We start from the raw sequence: 25,204 nt of genomic DNA, 5'->3' as shown, positions 1-25,204 counted from the left end.
GGACAACACATGTACCTGTCAGTCCTTTCATGTTATCTTCTTTATTGTTATGAGTGAAGCTATTTCTGTTACTGACAGCTACTCTATGATAAAAGGTGGTTGGGTTGTGTCTTTCTTAATTTCAGATAAGAGACTTTAAAAGAGGTCATTTCTCCAAATGTCTGTGTACAGCATAACTGTGTATTTCAGTAGTGTATTTTCGGTGAATTACTAGGTCTTTAGTTAAAATTCTAGTTAAAAACAATAGCATATGAACAGATCCTAAATTATAGTCAAATTTATGAATTTCAATCCTGAATTGAAATTCAGATTTGAAATACTGGTCTTGAGAGCCATGAAAAATAACTTGGCGATTCCCCTTACAAATATGTCTTCTAAAATAGGCTTATAAATGCCATTTTCAACAGTTTTTTTTCTACAAAAGTATTGAAGTGATATATTATGTCACTGTCTAATACAAGCCACCTGTACTGAGGGAACAAACAGGTAAATAAATTTTTGTCAGAAAACCCGCCAAATATTTGAATGAAAAGAGGTTTAAAATTCTACCTTCTAAGACACAGACTGGTATTTTTCCGTTGTAATATGTAGTTCTGTAAATGCCAGCAGCATGGTTTGGACACGTGTTCACTCCTGTAAATTTCAAATTATTTAGGACAAATCTGATTTATTAGCCATCTAATAAGGAACAACTACTGTGACATGGCTCTGACTATAGGCTGTATACTCCCATCATCCATAATCATGTAATGGATATCATCATCAGCTCAAAAGGCAGAGTAGAGGAAGAAAATAAATAACCATGTTTTAAAGATTTTCTAGGCTGCATGTCATCCCAAAGAAATGGATATTTGTACTTAATAAGGACAATCAAATCATCCCTCAACCTAATCTTCAGAAAAGTCCTTGTGAAGTAGGTTACTGTTTTATGAATAGGAAAAAAATAGGTAATTTGATAAGAAGATGGCTGAGACTGGCAAGAATTCCCCATTATTCAATCCTGGGCTCATATCTCAGTTTCTATTTTTTTTTTCCTCCTGCAGAAGACAGGGGCGTTTCTGTTCTTACAGGCTGTATTTGGGAGTCATGCCATTGGGATTAGCCATAACCATATCTATCGTTTCTATAAAATGTATCTGTCTCAGCTGTGCACACAAAGTATGTCCTCTTCCCAAAAAGTGAAAATGGAGATGCAGTATAATTCAAACATTATAGTCTTCTGCAAATTTCCTTTGCAGGCCTGGAGACATTAAATTTGTATAGTATGAAATGGTGTAAAAATATCTTTGTGAAAATATTTTATTTCTGTGATCTATCAGTGTTGTATCCTTGCCAGCCGAGACTTGTATAACAATGTAAATGGCTTTTTAAGTGTTTGTTTCCATCCAGGGCCCTTTCAGCCCAGGCACTTCCCAGTCTCATTGTTCCTTTGTTCTAGCGGATGTACAAAGCACTGAGTGTTTTGTTTTCTGGACCAGATAGATTAGATAAAGTCTGAATTTCTGAACTTCACCTTCTAGGCACGCAACTCTGTTCTTTGCTAATGCACCTTAGAAGGCAGATTAGCCAAGGAAGTGTAAGCGCTTCTAAAAATGTAGGAGATGTCTTCTTTTGTAGAATTTGGCCAATAGTGCAGATTACAGTGTTGATTACTTTTGCAGGACTAACGAGCAGTCAACCTTATCATAATCTTGTCAGAGAGAGAGTTAAACTTCATGACGGTTGTCATGACTGTTCTCTTGATATCAGCCAAATTAGAACTTTCACAGCTGGCTGTGCATCTGACCATATATAGTGCTGGAATTTATTCCTGACTCCTGAAGTTTGACCTTTCTGATTAGAACAATTGCCTTCAAGGAACAAGATTATACCCCCACTATTCACTTTTGCCAACATAATAGTCTTTAGTGGCTTAGTATATATTATAGGTGGAGCTGATAGTCAAGCCTATTGTTAAGATTTCCTGACACTTTTCATTAAAACCTCCTGTTTCAATTGCTGTAACTGGGTGAAGTTTTAACTATTTGCCCTGAAGTTTGACATGCTTGGTCTCTCTCTTGAGTTTTAATTTACTTTTTTTTTTTTTTTTTCCCCAGATTTAAGCAGAGTTAGTTTGATCTTTAAGAAAGGTCAAGAAAAGAAGATAGTTATTTTTATTTATTGATTTTGTTGATTTAATTTTCATCTCTTTTTTTTTTTTTTTTTTTTCTTTTCCTGAAGAGCACTAGCATCTCTGTGGTCCAGAGCAAAAATCTGAATTTAAGCAGAGACCTGCATTCAAAGGGACACAGTATTTTTCATAGATTCACAGAACGGTTGAGGTTGGAAGGGACCTCTGGGTGTCATCTGGTCCAAGCCCCTGCTCAAGCAGATCCTGGCTGCCCAGGGCCGTGTCCAGGAGGCTTTTGAATGTCTCCAAGGAGAGAGATACTCCCTTGAAATTCTGAATATACTTGATCGACAGAGCATACTGCCAAAACCAGGCACCAGTATGTTCTCAGCACAGCTTTGTAAGAAGTGATTAAACCTTCTGCACCATCCGGGTTTTGAAGAAAAAAAAGTGATTAAAGGCTTCTAGCCCCATGATACTCTTACTGCTGTATTCATAGTGTGGGGGTAGGTTCGATTTTGACTTTGTTCGACTGCCCTTACAGTGCAGTTTTTAATTAAGTGATCTTAATTAAGATCTCACGCTCTTTCCTTTGCCTGGTTCAGGCCACTAGGCAGCAATGCTTGCATTGGAAAAAAATGGCCTTATTCTTCCTTCTGTGTTTAACGCACACTGTTCATATGGAAACCTCAATTCTCAGCCTGGATGCACCATACACTCCCTGCCTGATGCTAGGCAAGAGTAGCACAGAGTCTGCTTGTGTAGAAGTCTAATTCAGTTGTTCAATTTTTGGGAAACCTTTTCTATTTAACTCCCCAACTTGCAAATCCTTGATTTTGCTGCTTTGGGTTGTTTTATGATACCTTCTTAATATGCAGTTGCTTAACCTTATTGGGAGACATAAGGGTCAATACCTTAGTACATCAACATGTAATACATTTCTTTTGATTTGCATGAAGTCCTGTGAGTGATGAAGTACATCTGGAGAATACAAGCCACCAGAGTCTTGTTTTGGTCAGTATTTGCCATCCTTTTAGAGAGTATCATATTTTCCAGATGATTTTACATGAGAACTCCTTAATAACAACATAGTGAATGTTGAGAGTTTCTCAGAGAAATAGTCCCAATATGGTTCCTAGAAGTGTATCCAATGTGCTGTTTAGGGTTTTTAAAATTTATATGAACAGTACTACAGCAGAGCAGAAGCATATTCTATCAGAATCTGTTTGAAGTGCTTGAAGTTAATAGTAAAACCAAGGGTTTGTTGTCCTTAAAACTGAATAAAAGCTTATGCCCATTAGTGATGAAGTGTTTAGCGTGAGTGCTAGGGAATGAAAGGCACTGGTACCCTGGTATCTATAAAGCTACATTACATTGAAACAGTGAGTGTAATTTGCTGAGTTTTCATGTTTGCTGTTTCTTATTAAAGTTGTTACAGTTTTACTATCAGCAGATTTCCAAGCTTGTTACATACATCCACAACTGAAAGTGTTACTCGCTATTTGTGTGTGTGTGTGTGAGTGTGTATGTGTAGACACAAGTAACAGTTCTGAATTCTGCAGGAGATGCTTCTGGACAGGTTTCTGTGACACAATATTTATGAATGGAAAGAAAAAGCGTTTTTGAAAAGCTGCTTTGTGCTGCTGTGTAGAACTCCACACTATCCAAGTGCAAGAAATACTAGTTTGTGTGTTCTTTTTGTTTGTTTGTTTTTAACTACAGATCCCTTACCACCACCTCGTTTTGAAATTAATAAGGAAAAAACTACCCTCACAAGCTTGCAGGTTCAGTGGGATCCTTCTTCAGGAAAGGTGGACTTGTATAACCTAGTATTATTTAATCACAATAATAAAAAGATACAAGAAGTCTCCATACCAGGAAGAATTTCAAAAACAGAAAATACTTTCTTCAGTCTCATCCCTGGGAATAAATACAACATTGTCCTCAGTGCTGTTGCTGGAAATAAGAGTAGCCCAGAACTTCACATAAGTGGATCTACTGGTAGGACTTCTTTTACTGTAGTTCATCTAAATAAACCCATTGATGGTATTTTGCAGTTCTGCATTTTGAAATGGACAAATATACATAATTATTCTACCTGGCAAGATATATATATATATGTGTGTGTGTGTGTGTGTAAGTGTCTATTGGTTGTAAGTAGAAATAAACAAGCCATGAATCTGACTAACATAAAGGGTTGTTTGTTAAAACTGGAGGCCTGTTGTCATGGTGTATTTGGACATAAATCTGGGGCTGGGTTTTCACTAACCCTAAAAAAAATCAACATATTTCAAAAGTAAATTTGTTCAAGATTGCTGAAATTGTGGGTTTTTTGATTCCAACAGTGCCATCCCCTGTGAAAAATATTCAGGTCAGTGTCAAGACTGACACTATCCATGCTTCGTGGTCTCCTGGTTCTGGGCACGTGGATCGTTACAGGCTGGTGTTACTGGATAATCATGTCCCAGTTCATGAGATTCACCACGAAGATCCTATGACCACCTACACTTTTTCAGGACTTACAGCAGGCCACTTGTATAATCTCTCGATCATAACCCAGGCTGCAGGATTGGAAAGCAGCAGTTTTCAAACAGTCAGGACAGGTAAGATTTCAGAATTCATCACAACAGAACAAGAAGCTAAGGCCATAATCTAATAATATTACAGGACATACTTCAGAATGCTGAATTATTACTGTACCAAGTGTATATTCCCTGACTTCAGTGTCTGAATTACCCTTGGCAGGTGTTTCTCTCCAAAGAATGTAGAGGGAGTTAGAGACACCGTAAACTTATTTAGCTCCCTAAGTTAGGGCTGCAGCAAAGTTAGCAGCTAAATTCACTTGTAGGGTGTCTGCAGATAAGTTATCTGCACTGCTTAATGTAGGCAGCTCCATTAAACATGTAAAGTTAGGTGTAAACTATCTGAGCCCATGTGCCCTAAGATCCTGTCATATCTGTGAAAGAGGTTCATCTGATGCCTGTATGAACTTCTTCGGTGAACTGAAGCAGTGTGTGGTCTGTTATTTCACAGTACTGAAGACAGTTTAACTCCATGATTCCTACTGAGCTGTATAGCAGGTGTAGAGCTTATGAATTTTGATCCAAAGTCAGTCAATAGCTGCACTTCTGGAAAAGAAGGGAAAAGGAAAATGTAGAGCAGGTTAAGAAATTTAAAATTGAATGTTGGGTTGTTGTTGTTTGTGTTTTGGGTTTGGTTTTTTTTTTCCCACATGGAAGTATTGATTCGCAGAACCAGAGTTTTAGAAATGAAGGGTTTATTTGGGAAGGGTTTTCCGGGTAGAGTTTTGTGGTCATAGAGAGAAAAATAAGGTGACATCCTACTAGAGTCCAATGGTTAAAACACTCATGTAAGCAAAACCAGGGTCATGGCTTTGCTTTCCTTAATGTCTGGGAAATGTAAGGCACAGTTTCTCCTACAGAAATCTTACCATCTAAACATAATTTAATATTAAGTGAGTAATATGGTAATATCTAGGGCGCGCACGTGATTGCTGTTGTCATCTAGCACTGGCTGTTCTGGGGATTATACTCTTGTTTCATTTTATTTCTTTAGAATTTTTTATTTCTTCCTTTTGTGGGGTGCAAAAATTTTCAATATCACAGGTTTTCTCAGAACATAAAGTCACTCTGTCTAGCTTGCAGTATGGTCTTCCATTTCAGTACTGAGTTTCCCCCAAACCTGAGAAATTAAGATATTGGAGGTGGCTATGCTTTCCTTCTGGTGAAGCTTTCGAATAAAGGAGTTTGATTCCAATCCTTTCCATACTGGTGTGGAACAGGAATAGCTCCAGTGGTGCTGGAGTATTTACCAAAATCTGTGCAGGCACCTCTGTTCTTAGGAGCATGTGCGTGGTCTGTTTTATAGTCAAAATGACTAGTGTGAGTGCAGACATGGCTACCAGATTTTCTATTCTGTGAAACAAGAATGGGCATTTTGAGAGGTGTCACCCTCGGCGGGAGAATATCTTAAATAGGGCTGGGTTCAGTTTCACTGTGACCAGACTTTGCCCTGTCACTCTTTGGGCACAATCATTCACAGTCCATCTCATATAAGTATTCAAGGGGAAAACTTCACTATCGCTGTTTGGAGGCAGCAGGTCTTACATATCCTGTGGTGGAAGTATTTTATTCTCTTTCTTATTTTGGTTTTTTTTTTTTTTTTTTAGCCCCAGCTGAAGTCTTAGATTTGACGGTGACTAACGATGACAGCTTAGACGCTTTAAAAGTTAAGTGGAGAAGACCTTCAGGAAACCTCAATTTCTATAATATCACTCTGTCTCATCTTGGATCTGTTAAAGAAGTCAAAACTCTACAGCCACCAGTCATAGAGACTCACTTTGACAAGCTGACTCCAGGACGTCTTTATCAGGTTACTGCCCGCACAATCAGTGGTGAACTGTTTGCCGATCGGATGGCAACTGGCAGGACATGTAAGTCTTCTGCTGCAGTAAGAACATTGTAACCAATGCTGTTTTTGTCTACATTGGCCTTGTAGAAAATCATTGTAGGAGACAAAATGATTTGGATTCCAGGCAAAATAAGATAAAGAGCACAATATTGTTCCGGGAGTACCCCTTCCTGACTCTGGCAGCAGTTAATCTGGCAGCTAAAAGCAGCTCCAGCATAGTTTGGGAGCAGGAAACAGTAATGCGTTTTGGACATTATAGTTGAGTGAGTCTGTTACAAAACTGTTCCACACTGCTGCGCTTCTGACCAACTTTGTTATCTTGAAATCAACTCAGCATAGTACATAAAATGAGTTACATTATGGGGAAGTGTCCATGCAGTCAAATTGTTAACAGATTTTTAAGTAATTTGGCAGTCAAATTGTTAACAGATTTTTAAGTAATTTGGCAAGGCCTGATACTATCCCTTGCTCCAGACACAAATCTACAAATAGGAAAAGATTAGGTCTCGGCTTTCTTTACTACCAACAGCATGGATTAAGGAAGGCATTTGGCAACCCAGGTAGAGCTGGGTTATGGTTTTTCTATCTTCTTTCAGAAGTGTGGGGTTTTTTTTTTTTCAGGTATCTCTTTTATGAGCTCTGAACCTGAAAAATCCTGGCATGATTCTCCCACAGCATTACTAGCCACAAAAGCATGTCATCTTCCCCACACCAGCTTAGCCTTAGATGGGAAAAAATATTTAAGTGGGTGAACAATACATACGTAAATTGTTAGTAGACTCAGAGCAAAAAAACCCACCAAAAACCTATAAAACGTGTGTGTGTGAGAGAGAGAGAGCAGAGTATTTATTTTAGAGAATATTTATCATCTACAACTAAACATCTCATGTGAAAGGCACATCCTTGACATCTTTAGCTACTACCTCATTCTGAATGCAGGCTGCAACAGACCTGAAAAGCCTTTCATGTCCAGTAGGTACAAAGCTGAACTAGCTACATGCACATCTGTTTTGTTTGTCTAGTCTACCATTAATGACCTTTAAGATCATTATTTCCATCTGAAGACAGAGTTTCAGGCCCTCACTCAAACCACTGATATCCAAATTGGTGACCTAGACCCGGTACTTCCAGTGTTGGGGATCTAGAAGTCCCATTTCCAAGGATGCTGGTCATGTGTAATTCCTTCCCTTGACTTCTGCATAGATACCAACAGCGTCACTTCAGCAGAAGCTTTGTGGCCTAAAGGTAAATTTCTAAATCCAGGCTGTCAGGTCTACAGATCCTCAAGGGGTTAGGCTTAGGTTCCCTCTGTAACTCACAGAGAGAGCCGGGTGCCCAAGAACACAATCCATGTTGCTGTGTATTGAGAGGGTGCCTACAGCAGCAGAACCTGCTGAGGAATGCTGTGGTGAGGCAAACAGACATCTCAAGGACCGAAACTTTGTGCCATAAGGGTGTAATGATGTCCAGCCAGCCTGACAAGGCTGAACTTTGTTGTGATCTAAGCACACCCATGCTTCCTAACAAAATGTTGGGTGCCTTTATTCACCCGCTCAGCAATTGAAACACGTCTCCCATATTCGCTGACATGTGGGAGATGTAGGTTTGATACCCAGCTATGCCTGTGGGAGCTGAAACTCCTAAGTATTTTGTGGTGCTGTTAGAAATCTCTCGAACTTTTGCTATGTACTGAGCAACAAAATACTAACTAAGCCAGAGAAAACATGAGAGCATGATTCTCGCCTGGTAGTTTACAGTTAATACTTGCTGATGGTCTCAGGGTTCCAATGCTGATGAGTATCTTAATACTAAGCTATAGGTATCCTAACCTAAGTGTCTGCGTCTGTCTTCCAATCTCCACTTGGTGTGGTTAATGTTTAATTATCCCATGAAAATCAGCAAGGTTTCAGTGGTCCAGAGTGACCTGCAGCAGTAGGGCAGGAAAGCTGAGCACGTAAATTCAGGACCCTTAAAGTGATGCACAGGACAGAGTGGATGCTTTAATGGACTTCACTTTGAACCTGGGTGTCTTACAGCTGGAAGGGACTAGGACATACAAGGCTTTGTGGAAGAAGCCACCAGACTGAATTTCTGCTGCTGAGACCAGAATTTGGACCATAGTGGTTGAAGTTTTGGCCTTAGCTTTGAAAAAGCTTCAAGATGCAGCCAAGAAGTGCGTGGGGGAGATTTTGCCTGCCTTAAGAAGGGTTCCCCATTTCCAGTGTCAGAAACCTAACAGTGAAAAAGTGGGTGGTTTGTGTGGGGAAGAGTAAAAATTATCTGTAGAATGAATGTCAGCCTTTTGTACCAAAATACCTCACGTTGCTCCAACTGATCCAAGTACTTCTACAATAGCTCTGCTGCGAGACAGGTTTTGCCAGTCGGTGGTTGGGTCTTTGCAGAGATACCCTGCTTCAGAATGACTGTCTGGATCTCTGTATTTCAGATCCCCAGAAGGTTTCGAAGCTGACAGCCGGTGGTGGCGGCTGGCTGAGGTCCTTGCGAGTGAACTGGCTGCCCCCTGCGGGAGACTGGGAGAGGTACCGCCTGCTCCTGTGGAACCGCTCGGCCCTGCTCCTCAACACCACTCTCGAGAAGGACTCCACCGAGTACCTCATCCACGACGTGGGCCTCATCCCGGGGAGGCAGTACGACGTGGACGTCATTGTGGAGAGTGGCGATTTGCAGAGCAAGACCAGCTGCAAGGGGAGAACAGGTCAGCGTGCTCATCTGAGAAGGGTGGAATTGCAAAATGTTCAGCTGGGCCCTGAGCACAATCAGAAAGAAATAGTACTTGGATGCATTCACAAATGAATTGCACTACTAATACAGTAATAAGGAGCTCCGTTGTGAAAAACAGAAATACTTACTTTTAGCAGTTCTGTGAAAACTTTCGGGGTTATTTTTGTAGGAAATATATTGTTAGTAAAAGTTTTGGGAATTATGTCACCATGCTGTCATGACTGAGGCGTAACACTACATGTATAACATCTCACTGTTACATTTTGTAGCTGATTGCCAGCACCCTATGCAGCTCTTTAAAGAGAGCAATATATATTTTCCTGTTTTGTTCATCAGCCTGTTCAGTGGCAAACTGGTTTACTTGCCAGCTTGTACAACTAATTAGTATTGAGTGTTAACCAAAATTGGCTGAGATGTATGTGAGTGTGGCTGTTCCATAACATCCCAGTTCTTGATTCTGTGCTCTAGAAATCAAATGGAGTTAGCCAGCTCAAGTCAGCCTTTCCAAAGAAAGCCATATAGGCTGCAGTGACATCACTGGAATTCTTTTGGAGCCTGCTAGTCTAAGCCGCATCTAGTTGCTTCAAATTTAAAGAATAGTCAAAATATACTTGTTAATGGTTCTGCTCTGTGAATGCAAAGTAAGTGCAATTCAGAGGACAAGAAGACTTGGATGAGGAGTATCAGGGAAGGCTCAGGCCTGAGCCTTATCTCACAGGAGAATGTGAGATAAGATAGGGCAACCCTACTTCTATCCTCACACTTCCTGGTCCCCACCTTTCCTACTACACTCTTACCTGTCATTCCCCGAGGGCTTCATTTTGTTGATTTTGCACAATGACAAGACCAGTAGAAGCTACAGAACTGAGGCTTCTCTAACTGCTAGCCAGCTTAATCAGGGGAAGGCAGATTCTCATCTTGCTTACTTTGATATACGTTACAAGTAATTTAAGTTTATGGTGTTACTTTTGATTGACACAGCTAAGTGATTAGAACAGAGTCCAATAAATAATACCCAACAGTGGATATATCACTACTGTATTTGACCCACAGTTATTTGACCTGATGTGAAGCTTAGGTATTAGGCCCTATTCTGACTTAATTTCCTTATACATAAGTGCACGGTCTTGGAAAGTGAGTTGGGTTTCAGCATTAACAGGGACAAAATTGGATCAGGGGGCTGTGTTTGGTAACAGATGCCCTCTGAGTGCACGCACTCACACACACATGAACACACACAGAAGTATACTGATCAAATTCTTTCATACCACTATAAGTTAGTTTGAAGTGTCTCCCAGCTTCACTGAGATACGAACCAGTGCAAAATCAATGTCACACCCTATAATTTGCACCCTTGTCTGTTACAGCTAAATTGGGGTAGATCTATTTTATGGTACAAATGTTTTATATCCCTGTCTAGCACCCACAGTTCAAGAGGAGGCTCACTGACTTCACTGTTTCCATTCATACTAAAATACATACCCTGACGTAAGTTTAAACCTCAGCATTACAACCATAATGCGTTGCTGAAGTCTGCTGCTACAGAAGAGTAGCGCAGATACTAGGTTCGTAAGACTGGCTTCCTAGAGAAAGGTAAAGAATCTCCTCTTAATTACAAATGCTCCAATGCTGTCACATTTCTGTCTTACCGAACAGATTCCTTACAGCAGCTCAAGATATGACATGTCTGATCACTACAAAGTCCTGTTCTCATTGTGATGTTTGTGTACTTTTACAGCTCCAGAGCCTGTTCTCCAGCTCCGTGTGAAGCATGCTAATGAATCCTCACTTAGTGTTATGTGGATGACCCCTGCTGCAGAATGGGACAGCTATGTTGTTTCACTGGGTGATAGTGATCTTACTGTCATAAAAAAAGGGCTTGCAAAAGAAGCTAAGGAATTCACTTTCGCTGAATTGGTACCTGGAAGAAAATACACAGCTACCATCACTACCATTAGTGGGATTTTAAGCAACTGGACTTCAGTGGAAGGAAGAACAGGTATCACCCTGTCAAACTATTTTAGTCTTTATTTCTGTTAACCATTAACAATTTCTTTGCTTTGTAGTGAACTGAATGAGTTCGGTGTCTAAATATCAAAAGTCTTGGATTTTACAGTTGTTTTTTCAATAGAAAAGTGATGTTTCTGAGTCTGTAATTTCTGACTGCCAGTAATCTTGCAGTATTTATTTAAAGTTTTGGGGAAATGGATATGTAATTCTTAGCAAAACAGTTTTCTGAAATACTACGTCACGTCTGATTAATCTACATGAGCGCAAGATTCCATATAAGAAGAACAATTTTCACTGGGTATCTTCAGGAAGGTCACTTCCTTCATTCAAAGCATTCATCATCTGGAAAAAAACAAACCAAACAAACCACTACCACACAGGAAAATATTCCCTTAGGGGGAACGTTCCAGGGTTGACAGACACAAAACATATGTGACCTTGAAAATGTATTTCGAATTTCTCTGCTCTTCTGGTTCCAAAATCTGTGTCTGTTACTTAGGATGATGACTGTGACTCAAGGAAAGTCCCATTCCCACCCCCTGCAGGGTGCTAATTTTATGCACGTGTACGAGTTTTAAACCATATGCATTTCTTTACTCTGCTTGACTTATGCATTCTCCAGTGCAAGCAGAGCCTTAAAACGTAGCTCTGGTCTGGCACAGCAGAGGGAAAAACAAGCAGCTAGCGTATGAATCTCATCATGCCTATGGTTGATAGCGGTCTATGCTCAAGTGTTCTGACGCCTTCCAAGGCCTGAAAAGTTTGACTGACCTGCACTTTCATTTCTCTGCTATGTGATTAGATAGCTGGGATTTCACTTCCTTCTGCCTTAGGCCCCTTTAGGAGGCCTATTCAGGCATAAAGGTTACAGTGTCCCACTTTGCTCGTATGAATCAATGCCTGAAAACACAGCAAACAGGGATACTGTGGCAGCATTACATTTAAAGTGATAAAGAACAAACATCAGTGAGTCTGTAGGTTTTAATAAGCATTCCAAACCTGTGAATCTTCTTTTCAGTAGAACAGCCTACTAGGCTGGCAAAATACTGCTGTAAATATGACAGAAATAGGTCTTACATGCTTCCCAGATTGGTCAACTTCCAGTGAAGCCTAAGGTGTCACTGAAGGTGCCTTTAGCATAGAAATCTGGCCCTTCTGTTTCTTGTTGGACCTTGCTATGTTATGGCAGCATTATAAAACTGGTAGATTTTTTTATTTCATTTGATATGAACATTATGTTTTTTCAGCTACGTGTCTTAATTTTCTAGCTTTTGTTTATGATTGCCAATCCAGTACTATCTGTGCAAAAAGGTTCATATAAAACAAGAGATGAAGCTTGCAATCACATTTTGTAAGGTTAAAGGGTTCTTTATTTCAGTTGGGTTTCATCATGTAAGCAGAAATAGTTAGAAAGAAGTAACTGTATTTCCTGTCTTTGACCAAATATTGTCCCAAAAAAAAAAAAAAGCTTAAAGAAATATTTTTGCTAAAATTTGTGCTAGATATTCCATTCCTTTCTGTTCTTTCTCTTTCCTTTTTGGGCTGGCTAAGTTCACCAGCTTGTATTAGATAAATGTCATGTTAGTTTAGCAACTAACTCATTTTTTGATGCTAGAAAAGTTAGTATCCTGCAGATCTTATGTAAAAAGTAAAACCAAACTATCCAAAATTACAGTGTCTGACACTTCTCTGAGGTATAGATGACTGTGCCTGAGGCATTCATCAAACTAGTTTGCCATTTAGTAGGAATGAGAGGTGGGGAATAGAAGAGAAAAGGGAGAATGAAAGGCACAGACTATGTGAAATAATCATCACAAAACCAAGTGATTTCCTAAATTCTTGGACTTTGTATAATGATATTTATGAAATGCCATCTCTCCCCCTTCACTGATCTTGAATCATTTTGGTCTGACTGACAAAACTGTGCTAAAGCCTGCAAGACCTTTCTGTGCCTTAGATAGTTTCCCATAGACAACATCCCATCAGACAGGAAGCAGTCCACAGTTAGATTATTTTTAGTCCTGTTGAGTCTGGCTGCAAATTGGAATGTTCTTTTGATGCATTTCCTCAGTGTGACTAAACTCGGGTTATTTGGGGGATTTTGTTTTGTTTTATTTTGTTCCTCCTCAGTAACATTATAACATTTTTTTTTTTTCAGTGCCAGCCCAAGTGACTGCTCTGACTGTGTCAAGTCAGGGATCAACCAACAGCTTGTTCACCAACTGGACGAGAGCTCTGGGAGATGTAGACTCATACCAAGTGCTATTGATTCATGAGAATGTTGTCATTAAGAATGAGACTGTTCCCAGTGAAACCAACAGATACCACTTCTATCCCCTGAAACCTGGAGGACTCTATTCGGTTGTTGTCACCACTGTCAGTGGGGGGATATCTTCAAGGCAAACGATCGCAGAGGGCAGGACAGGTAAAAAGGAAGATACTCCAATGTCTTTTGTCAGTTCCTAAAAGCTGAATTTATTAAAGAGAATAGCCTTGTGATTAAGCCACTGGACTGAGAATTTAGAACTAGAGGAGTTTCAGCCATAAAATTCCTCTGTGTGATCTCAGGTACGCTATGGGTCCAGAGTCACGTTAATGTAGCTTTAGGGAGCTAACCGCTTTGCCTACAGTAGGTACTCCGTACAGCAAGATCACTCTGAGGCAAAGACAAAAATATGCCCTGAGAGTGATGTACAGCTGTGGTAGGAAGATTACTCCTTGGAAGGGACTTCCTTGTTCCATTGACTAGATGGCAGCATACGGTGGTTGCTCCTCACTTAGGTGTGCAAATCACTCACCTAAAGGTGGTGGGAAGAATGTGTGTCTCTGTCTCTCGTGACCCATTCTTTTTGTCCAGTCCAACATTAAAAATATCCACCAGGGTTAATTACTCATTATGAAGCCCTTTTATGCTGCATAGGACAGGATTTACTATTACATCTAATTCTCTCAGTTTAATGACTCATGAAATGTAATACTAGTCCTTTGGATATTAAATAAATATTTAAATAATTAAATATTCAATAGAGGAGAAAATTGACAACACAGTGCAATTTTGCACTTTATGTGAATTTGGCAAAGGCCAGGCATTCTGCAGTTTGCTCCAGTGTTCTCCTTGAAAACAACCATTTTCAGGTTAAAAAAAGATTAAAAAAAAAAGAGGAGGCTCACTGACTTGCCTGTTTCCATTCATAATAAAATATATGTCCTGGCATAAGTTTAAACCTCAGTATTACAGCCTGAAGCAGAATAGTCCTGAAAGGCTTAAAGTACACAGACAGATTTGGTAAAATCTTCTAATAGTTTTGACTCTGAAAATTGACAGGCAGCCCCTCTACGTAGGTAAGTCAGTTCAGTGCATCAGAGTTCAGTGAAAACGTGGCAGTTCATTATGATTAAGTTCTGCCCCTGTAATAACTAATAATTTTCACCTGAATCATGGTAGTTCTGGCAATGTGGAGCCTTTGAGTTCACCTTGCTGGGCTCAAAAACAAATTGCATTCATGTTTTGGCCACGAGGGGTCAGAGAACTCACTGTAAATGAAACATTCTGCTATGGGCTGCGACTTCATATAAGCCTCAGTAGTTATTGCTGTTACTGATGAATGGCAGTTTGAGAGGATGTGTCGTCTTCTGGGATTGTAGAAGTGCTGGGATTATGCCACCATTTCCTTTGCTGTATTCCAAAAAGGGTGTGAATGCTGCTAAGTGGGGGAGTCAGTGCAGAGCTTCTGCGGAGTTCCACACTGCTTATTTTGCAGGGTGGCATTCCAGGCATTTCACAACAATAAGAATTGGCTAGTTAAAGCTCTTCTGGTTTCTCCTCTTTGTTGCACAGTTCCTTCCAGCGTGACTGGAGTAACAGTAAATAACTCAGGTCGCAGTGACTACCTCAGTGTTTCTTGGCTGCCAGCTTCTGGAGATGTAGACAGTTATTTGGTAACACTCTCTCACGATGACCAGATTGTTCAGACTCTCACCATTTCCAAATCCTTCAGTGAATGTTCCTTCAGCAGCCTTACTCCTGGGACGCTTTACAATGTGACGATAACCACGAAGAGTGGGAAGTATGAAAATTATTCCTTCAGCCAGGAACGAACAGGTAAAGAGAGCCTCTGAGCAAATAAAATCTCCATAACCACTTTGTATAGCCATTATCAATGATGTATCAATATCTGACCAAACTGGGATGGGTGTGTAGGGGTCAGAGGGTCAGACCATAAAATTACAGCTTTACAGACTTGGTCTTATGCCCCTACTGCTGCTTTATGTCATAAAAAATTACTTTATCATGAATAAAAGTCCTTGTGAGTGAGCAGAAATCATGTTTTGGCTCAAATGCATTTTCCTGACTTGGCCCTTTAAATATATCCTGCACAGTATCTCCCAAAAAATTTACTCAAACACTGAAAGAACAGGATAGGAGCTAACTACTTAAGTATTAATAAGGTGTCACATAAATGCATAACACCCGTGTCTATTGGTTTTGGTCATGCAGTGTTCAAGGAGATTGTAACAGGAATAGAGAAATTGCAGAGAAGAGTGGCAGTAATGATGGAAAGCATTTTAAAACTTCCTCAAAGACTGAAAAAACTGAGCCTTCACATCTGGTAAAGCAGTAGAATAAAAGAAAGATGGTAAGGGGTGTTAAAATGACAGAGAGTATCAAGTTAGTGCAATTTCAGTCGTCTCATGATGTAAATGAAAATCCCAGGGACAACCATTTGTATGAGGAGAACTGAATTCCGGACTAGTTTAAACCTGTGGAACTCACTGCTATAAGCAAAACTGACCAACTTCCAGAAGACCAAAAATTGGAAAGGCAAACTGTTGTCATATGACGTAAAGCAGCCTGGAAACTGCAGTTACTATTTTAGAGGGCAGGGTATTGCTTAAATCCACGTTGTGGTCTTTTTCCAACTTCCTCAGAAACGTCTTGCAATTACCACAAATACAGTCCACTACAGCAACTCCTGTTACTTCAGTTGTTGCTTTCTGAACCTTTAATTGTGTTTTTTCTTTCAGTCCCTTCAAGCGTTCAGGGACTTACTGTCAGCAATTCAGCCAGAAGTGACTACTTGAAGGTGTCTTGGTTACATGCCTCTGGATATTTTGATAATTATGAAGTAATCATCAAGAACAACAATGATTTCATCCAAACAAAAAGTGTCCCAAAGGATGAAAATGAATGTGTCTTCACTCAGCTGGTCCCAGGGAGGCAGTACAGTGTCACAGTCAGCACAAGGAGTGGGAAATATGAAACTAGTGAAAGGGTCTATGGCAGAACAAGTAAGTAAATACCCCAGAAACATCCTGAGACACTCCAGCACTTTTTCTATTTACCATACCTGGACTCAAAAATCTTGTATGATTTTAACATAGGATGTTGAGTGTGACTCTTTGAATGTGTGTCATTCCAAATATGGAAAGCAGCATTTAGTTTATGACCAGTGTTAAAGTTACAGACATACAGAAAATGAAAGAAGAGACCCATGCTGTGAACTTCGAAAGCAAATCATGAAACATAGTAAACTGAAAAACAGTTGTATAGATGTCCACACGTAAGCTTGGTATTTATGTACATTCTAGCACAGTTTAAACAACCCAGTTTTTTTCTGGTTAAGGAAGAAGATAGGCTAGACCTCACTCTACTTAAATTACTCCAAGAGCTGGTGCATGGGGCAAGAGTGGTAAGGTGGCTAGTTGTGAGCCGACAGGGATCTGCCTGTCTTCACCTAGTACTACTTGTAAGCTAATGTGAGTCCAGAAGAGGCCACGAAGATGCTCAGAGGGCTGGAGCACCTCTCCTATGATGAAAGACTGAGACAGTTGGGTTTGTTCAGCCTGGGGAAGGGAAGGCTCTGGGGAGACCTTGTTGCAGCCTTCCAGTACCTGAAGGGGCCGACAAGGAAGCTGAGGGGGGACTTTTTACAAGAGCCTGTAGTGACAGGACAAGGGGTAACTGGTTTAAATTGAAAGTGGGGAGGGTTAGATTAGATATCAGGAAGAAGTTCTGCAAGGAGAGGGTGGTGAGGCACAGGAACAGGTTGCCCAGAGAAGCTGTGGATGCCCCATCCCTGGAAGTGTTCAAGGCCAGGCTGGATGAGGCTTTGAGCAACCTGGTCTAGTGGAAGCTGTCCCTGCCCATGGCAGGGGGGGTGGAACTAGATGGTCTGTAAGGTCCCTTCCAACCCAAACCTTTCTATGATTCTAATGAGCCATGCTAGGAAACCAAGTTTATTAACACAGATGTAGCACTGGACAAAAATAACTGACCTGCATTTGGCAGGAGTTGGGAACTGCACAGTGCTGCATCACATAGACAGTTCAGCTCACCTTGGGTCTCCACTAGCTCACACTTGTTGTCCGTGCAGATCCTACTCCATTTTTGTTGGCTCTGCAAACTCCCTGCCGGCTGCGATATTCATTTATTCTATTTATGCTGCTTGATTGTGGACTCCCTGTTCTGAAATGGGACCATCCACTATTAGACATAGTGCAGACCACAAACAGAAACCCTTGCCATTAAGTGCAATCTACTGCTTTTCCTAGGGAACTGAATGGAAGGTTTTAGCTCAGGAGCATGACCTCAGAGCTGTTATCTTTTTGCTGTGATCTGGTAATAAGTACTGAGAAGTTTCCTGTCTTTCTTCTCACTTCTTCAGTGCCAGAGTCAGTGAAGGAACTGACTCTTAGTAACAGAAGCACAGAAGATCTGCAGGTAACTTGGTCAAAGGCTGAGGGGGATGTTGATAAATATGAGATTCAGCTCCTCTTCAATGATATGAAGATCTTCCCACCCATTTTCCTTGGGAACACCATTGAGGAGTATTGGTTCACAGCTCTGACTCCAGGACGTCTGTACAAAATTCTTGTCTTGACAATCAGTGGAGATGCACAACGTGCTACTTTCATAGAAGGCCTGACAAGTAAGAAATAATGTGGTATTTAAAATGTGTTGAGGCTTCTCTAGAGGAAAGAATGAGGGCACAGAAAATCAAGGGAGAGCCATGATCTTATTTGAGCTCCTGTAACACCGGCACAAAGACAGCAGAACTCATTGAAAATCACAGTAGTTCTTCAGCCAACTTGGTCTGTGCTTAATAACCTAAGGTCACTGGCACCGAAATTTGATTATTGGCAGATAATTTGATTTGTGGCATAGGAATGGTATTGAGATATCACTGTTTGGGTTTCTGTTACTCCCATGCATGTCAGCTGTTTGCTTAGTATCTCTAGCTAAATCACTTAAGCTATTTTATGCCTCTGTTGACCCACCTGAAATGAATGGGTGAGATCATAACTGCAAAATGCCACGGAAATGTACATAAGGAGCTTTGATTTTCTGAGATGTTTCTAAAGTGTCATTTGGAGAAGAGGGAGGTTATCCAGATAAAAGGACATACAAACTTTTTTCTGTTTTACTCACATTTTCTTTATTTTTCTTCTTGTAAACACATAGAATTTCTTTTCTAAAATGGCACAACTGTACACAAATGCCTTCAGCTTTACTTGTGGTTACCCATGAGTGAAATTATTTGTACCTGTAAATACTCTTTGTCCTTTGAATCATTCGCTATGGCCGTAGAAAAGGTAGGAATTAAAAAGTCTGAATCTTACAGGAAATTTGTGAGCAGGTGCCTTTGTGTTCCTTCTTTTTCAGTTCCAAGTGCGGTCAGAAACATTCACGTGTCACCTAACGGCATGACAAACAGCCTGAAAGTGAGCTGGACTCCTGGAGGTGGAGATGTTGATTCCTACACAGTGACTATATTTCAGCAAAACCATCAGCTTGATTCCCAGAGTGTCTCCAAACATGTCTCTGAGCACTTGTTTCACAAGTTGGAAGCCGGGGAGCAGTACCGGGTGGTGGTGCAATCTAACAGCGGCACCTTGCACAACAGCTTAGCAGCGTTTGGGAGAACAAGTAGGTTTCTTTTGAGACAAGGAACAAGTTGCATTCTGTTTTCCCAGAAGCTGACCCTTATTTAATAATGTTTATAAGCATACCATTGGGTATGAGGAGACCCAGAATCACAAGAAGGTTTTATCTGAAAGAGGGTGAGGCCTCACTCTTGCAAACACTTAGGCACGGCTCTGTTAATATCAGCGAGATCTGTCATGTGAGTAGCTTTACCCGGGTAAATGTGTGTGGAATTCAGGTCCCCAGCCCAAAGTGTGCCTTTATAGGATGAATGGAGTTCCAACCCTCTCCAGTCCTGTGCCTGTACCCATCCGACATACACATCTGCAAGGCTCCATGTAGTCAAATACTGTGTTCTAGCAGAGCCCATTGCATGATCAAGGCTTGTTAGACAATGTATTGCCCCAACATACTGCATGTCAGGACACACAAAGGGTGGAACACCTTAGTTTTAATCCATCCTCTCTCTTCAGCACCTGCATGTGTTTGCTGTGGCCTTGACTTTCGTGCCAGAGCTGCTGGCTAATGTTTTCTATTCTGTGCTACTATTTTGCACCAATTTACCCTTTGTTAATTTTTCAGTTCTTTTTCATATACCTTTCTTAACTGTTTCAGTCAGTTCATATCACTCTCCTCCCTCTTTTCATGATAATTTATGTATATCTTTTTCTTCTCCATGCCCAGTTCTGATGTCCATGATGCTCTGTCACTTCATCTGATGGTATTTATGTCTAGGAACTGCTTGTGCAAACACATACAGAGATACCCCTTTTCCCACAAGTAAACATGCAAATGTATAAAGATACTCTCTATTAATTACTCTGTCCACAGTTGTGTATTGAATGGTCCGTATTTCACCTGATAATGTCCTGCTTTTCATTGTTGCTTCCAGTTCCAGCCCCAGTCCAGGAATTATTAGCCCATCATGCCTACAGCAGTCATTCCTTGTTAGTAACCTGGCAGAAAGCTCCTGGTGTAGCTGAAAGATATGACATTCTGCTCTTGAATGAGCAAGGAATCCTCCTGAGCAACAAATCAGAGCCAGCTACTGCCAAACAGCACAAATTTGAAGATTTATTAGCCGGCAAGAGATATAAAATACAAGTTTTGACAGTCAGTGGCGGGCTCTTCAGTAAACGAGCAGAAACTGTTGGTCGAACAGGTAATTAGAACATTTTGGTTTATTTATAGCTCCCTCAGTCAGGTATCATTAAATACATGAATCATCTGTATATCCTGATTCTGGAAAGATTCCAGTAGGAACAGACTCCAGATATTTATGCATCATTTTTCCTGATATGTGCTTGGTATGTGAATCTGAATTGTGTTAGCGTAATAACGTGGCCATAGTTTGGAATAAGAATATTGAACCAAAGTCCTGAATGCTTCCCCCAGTCTATCTGTTACGGAACCACCTGAATGCTTTATTGTCATCAAGCTTTTAATTCACAATCTCAAGGCTCTTAGTGCAGGATTTGACATTAATACATACCCCTCAGAGTCTTACAGTCTTTACTTAATCCAGTCTTCTTGTAGAAACTAATGGACAAGTCTGTGTGAGCACAGACTGGAGAACCAAGCCTGCTGGGAAATATAAACATTGTATTGGAGAGACTCAATGGCACCTTATAAACGTCTTCCTGTTGCTTCTGAATGTTGATGTTGACATTACTTAGCTACGTGTGGCTTAATTGAAATGTATTCCAGCCAGGAGTTGTTACTTTATAAAGTTCAGCTTAGTGGCTAGACACTTTGATATTTACTCTTGCATTTATCCTTCTTTTCAGTTCCAGCAGCTGTCACAAATCTGAAGGTCACAGAGAACACCACTGACCGACTGTCCTTCAGCTGGACCACCTCACAAGGGGAGCTTGATTCATACGACATCTTCCTCTATAACCCAGACAAGTCCCTTCATGACAGGATTTCAGGAGAGCAGCAGCTCCAGCAATGTTCATTCCAGAACCTGCAGCAAGGCAGGATGTATCGAATGGTGATTGTTACCCACAGCGGAGACCTCACTAATGAGTCATCTGTCTTTGGAAGAACAGGCAAGAACATCTAAGAAAATCATCCCTCTCCGGTGTGCTGCTAATGAGGGACACCAGTGAGCTGGTCTGAGTCTGATGTTCATGCTAAATTAGAGCAACTACTAGAAATATCGAAATTGGCTCTTACACATTGGTCTGTGAGTGGAAAAGACAAAAGGCAAAGCAAGTCTGGTAATTGCAAGTCTGGCAACCTTCCAGTGAAGTAAAGCTTGTTTCCCATGGGGAGCTCTGGCTGCAGACCCATGGTTGTTTAGCCACATGCGGGAAGCAGAGTTTCCTAAGCAGCTCTAGCAGCGCTGACACTCGGTGAAACCTTTCTTCATCCTCTGAGGTACCATACAGTAACGGCTGTGTACCACTGCCTCTGCTTTCTTCAGCTACCTCAGAACTAGATGTTTGCAGACACTGACTGGGAAAAAGCTGCTTAACATTTGCAAATCTATTCTAACCATTTCAGACTCCTTTAGGGACAGTAGCAGTTCAAAATGAGAAAGGAAACTATTGAGAGATGCTTCCTGGCTTTTTGGCCAGCTGTGGTGGCTCTCCAATTTATTACATGGCTGTCATTACAGGATAAGTGTAAGGTCTGATTGACCTGGTTGCTTCTTATCACCCTGAGGATGTTCTACATGAAGTAATATTCATCCCCTTTTTTTCAGTACCAGCCCCAGTTGTCGGTCTCAAGGCATCCAACCGAAACATGACAGACAGTCTGTGGTTCACCTGGGGTCCAGCAGCAGGAGATGTCGACTTCTATGAGCTGAATCTTTACAACCCAAATGGGACACAGAAAGAAACATGGCAGAAGAAATACCTGAAAGAATGGCATTTTCAGGGCCTCGTTCCTGGCAGAAAGTACACCCTGGTTGTGGTGACTCACAGTGGTGACCTGACCAACACAGCAAACGCTGAAGGAAGAACAGGTAAAAGACACAAAAGCTTTGGGGTTTTTGTTTAGTCCCATCTGTCAGAAGTCATATTAGTTCACAACCACGCAGCAGACTTATTCTGAAGGAGGATTTATTGTAAGAGTCACTGAAGTTGTAAAGATAAAGGATATTCTTAAGGGTATTAAACCAATGGGGTGTGATTTTGTTGGGGTGATGGTTTTCTTTCAACAGCTCAGAAATATGTAATGTCTGAGACAGTCACCACCATCAGCACTGCTGCAGTAACTGGCTGTGTACATGAGATAATATAAACCACTCTGTGATGCATCAAGAAAATAATACATATTTGATCTTATTTGTCTTGTGTAAAAATTTGTTACGATACTCTTTTTTTTTTTTTTTCCCTCCCCCCCCCTTTTTTCCCCTCTTTTCTATGTAGCACCCAGCCCTCCTAGCACCGTATCCTTTACTGATGTTACAAACACTTCTCTATCAATCACTTGGCTGGGTCCTCCAGACTGGACAGACTATGACGATTTTGAGTTGCAGTGGCTTCCGAAAGATCCCCTCACAGTATTCAATCCATACAGCAGCAGCAAATCGAAAGTACGCATCATCTATGGCCTGCGACCAGGAAGACTCTATGAGTTCAGGGTCAGAACGGTCAGCGGTGACAGCTGGAAGACGTACAGTCAGTCACAGTCTGCAAGTGTGAGAACGAGTAAGTAACAATTTCCCTTGCACCCTAACACTCAACTGGAGAAGATGCAAACCTGTTAAATCTTACCAATTCCTTTCGCAGTCAGTAATTTCCATTAATAAATTCATGAATGACTGGCAATGAATTCAGCTAGACTCTAAACCCTTGCTGTCTGCAAGGTCAACTCTTTGAAGATTGAAAATGGACACACATTTGCAATTTTCATATCCAGAGTGGGGCTGTTTGGTTGCAGAGCCTGAATCAATCAATTTACTGAAGCCACACATACCTGATGAGGCTGATGTCACTAGATCCCATTTCATATGGCTAAAATGAGTAAGGCTGTCTTGCCTAATGATCAGACAGCACACATTTGAAGGAGAGGTGGGAATTCTGGCTCCCAGCCTCCTGCTTTGATCAAATGGTTGATGCAAAATCTAGGGGCCGTAGGGTGAGCAAAGTGCATGACATCTGTCCCTTTTCCCACTGAAGTTTGACTTATCAACATTCTTCTAGAACCAGACAAGATACAAAGTCTTCACTGTCGGCCCCAGACCTCTACTGCCATTGCATGTTCCTGGACTCCTCCTGATTCTGACTTTGATGGGTATAGCGTCGAATGCAAAAAACTGGACACTCGTGAAGTGGAATTTTCTAAAAGGATAGAAAAAGACAAATCTCTGCTTAATATCATGACCCTTGTTCCCCACAAGCGATACCTGGTGTCCATCAAGGTGCATTCTGCAGACATGACGAGTGAAGTAGTTGAAGACAGCACCATCACAATGATCGACCGTAAGTGGAATTCAGAGTTGCTGTGAAGGGTGGCACTGAGCAGCAATAAGCAATTGCTTGCATTGGTTAGACAGAAAAAGGAGTTCTGAACTCCACAATTGTCAGTGTGTGGCACTTGTAATCTGGTGGCCAAAATAGGCCTTCAGTCCCTGTTGTGACAGAAAAAGCAGGATTTTAACTATATTGCCTCTCATTACATTTCCAGACCTGCTTATTTAGCTCATTCATGAAATATAGCCTGAGAAACATGAAGAGTTATCCTGTCACTCTGATGTTCAGCACCAAAGATGTCCTTGTCATCCCACACCTTTAATTGCCCTCATGGTTGCTGTTGGGCTTCCTGTGCCTGGCTGTTTCCCCTTACAGGCAATAGCCATCCTCAGCAAAAAGAGCCCTCAGTAAGGACATTGGATTGTGGCACTGGATCCTGAGCAAATCACCAGTAGGAGGTAAACCTGAGGAGAGATCACGGATTTCCAAAGCATGTGCTTGAACCAGCTTCTGCAGTTTCTCCACCCTTAGGCTGCTGAGTGGAGGGTAGTGACAGCATCTCCTGGTGCTTCCACAGTGCCGGGCATTACCGCAGTCAACAGCCCACCATCGCTGGCCCTAGCGCTGCTCCAATTTTGGTGATACCTCTGGATTCAGTGGTGCAGCACAACACAGGGACCCGAACCACTGCAGGACTGAACTCAAAAATGACAGGGCAGCCAGGAGGCCTATTCAAGGATGCCTCTACAGCTGCTTATTTAAAGCCATGTTTGTGTGAAATGCTGGATCATAACACTTATTATGGTTTGGGAGCTAGTGAGTTAAACTACAGAGTTCAGTCACCAACCCTTCTCCCTTCCCCCCTCAATTGCCTTTAATTGCAACCATGTCAGCTCCTTCCTCTACCACAAAGGATGCTACAAACTCACATATAGTAGGAACTAGCTACTCATGTCACAAGAAGTGAGTCTGGGCTGTTTCACGTAGCCTCATACTAGCTACTGTGAAGAAAATTAACTCTCAGCCAAAACCAGCACATCCTGGAACACTGCTTCCCTCCCAGGCTCTGGTTAACACTGGAGGCTCTGCCTCAAGGGAACACAACGAATTGCAACTAGGCTTTGTAGATCTAAGAGGTTTAGCTAGACGGCATATAAATGTGTGAATTATTGGGCCTTTTTGCAATCTAAAACCTTCTGAAGTTTAGCCACCTGCTTACATATTCTATATGTTTCCCATACGTGCAACATGTATATATTTTATGTAGTTAGACAGATAGAAAGAACAGTTGGACTTGATCTTAAAGGTCTTTTCCAATCTAAAAAATTCTGTGATGCTATATACTTTCAGTAATACAGATTTTTAAAAGATTCATCAATGTACATCCTTAAAATCCCCACTTTTGCTGCACTGGTTCTCTGAAGGTTTTTCCCTATGTACTTCATGTTCCAGTTTAGTTCTGCTGTGTCACTTTTGAGGTATAGCTTTCTGTCATACGAAGAACGTTTCCTATGGAAATTCTGCAGTCAGTCTGAAAGATGGTACTCTGTAGTTGAATGC

General features: G+C 41.1%; 1 protein-coding gene across 1 annotated transcript in view; it reads left to right on the top strand.

Annotated features, from left to right (window-relative positions):
- Window positions 1–3,832: 3,832 nt before the first annotated feature.
- The window catches only part of PTPRB (protein tyrosine phosphatase, receptor type, B), a gene marked incomplete at its 5' end in the record, with an annotated part of 36,216 nt that continues 14,844 nt past the window's right edge, over window positions 3,833–25,204 (top strand). The window contains 15 exons of the mRNA XM_010161535.1: window positions 3,833–4,111; window positions 4,456–4,713; window positions 6,300–6,563; window positions 8,988–9,257; window positions 11,022–11,282; window positions 13,452–13,718; window positions 15,132–15,395; window positions 16,319–16,582; window positions 17,959–18,222; window positions 18,957–19,220; window positions 20,110–20,379; window positions 21,005–21,268; window positions 21,928–22,191; window positions 22,598–22,879; window positions 23,375–23,653. Of these exons, the coding sequence (XP_010159837.1) occupies window positions 3,833–4,111; window positions 4,456–4,713; window positions 6,300–6,563; window positions 8,988–9,257; window positions 11,022–11,282; window positions 13,452–13,718; window positions 15,132–15,395; window positions 16,319–16,582; window positions 17,959–18,222; window positions 18,957–19,220; window positions 20,110–20,379; window positions 21,005–21,268; window positions 21,928–22,191; window positions 22,598–22,879; window positions 23,375–23,653 (4,014 nt within the window). The remainder of the gene's footprint in view (window positions 4,112–4,455; window positions 4,714–6,299; window positions 6,564–8,987; window positions 9,258–11,021; window positions 11,283–13,451; window positions 13,719–15,131; window positions 15,396–16,318; window positions 16,583–17,958; window positions 18,223–18,956; window positions 19,221–20,109; window positions 20,380–21,004; window positions 21,269–21,927; window positions 22,192–22,597; window positions 22,880–23,374; window positions 23,654–25,204) is intronic.

Source organism: Eurypyga helias, unplaced genomic scaffold (genome assembly GCF_000690775.1).
Source record: "Eurypyga helias isolate BGI_N326 unplaced genomic scaffold, ASM69077v1 scaffold14111, whole genome shotgun sequence".
Classification (NCBI taxonomy): Eukaryota; Metazoa; Chordata; class Aves; order Eurypygiformes; family Eurypygidae; genus Eurypyga; species Eurypyga helias.
The sequence above is the reverse complement of the archived record's forward strand: the minus strand, read 5'-3'. Positions and strand labels throughout refer to the sequence as shown.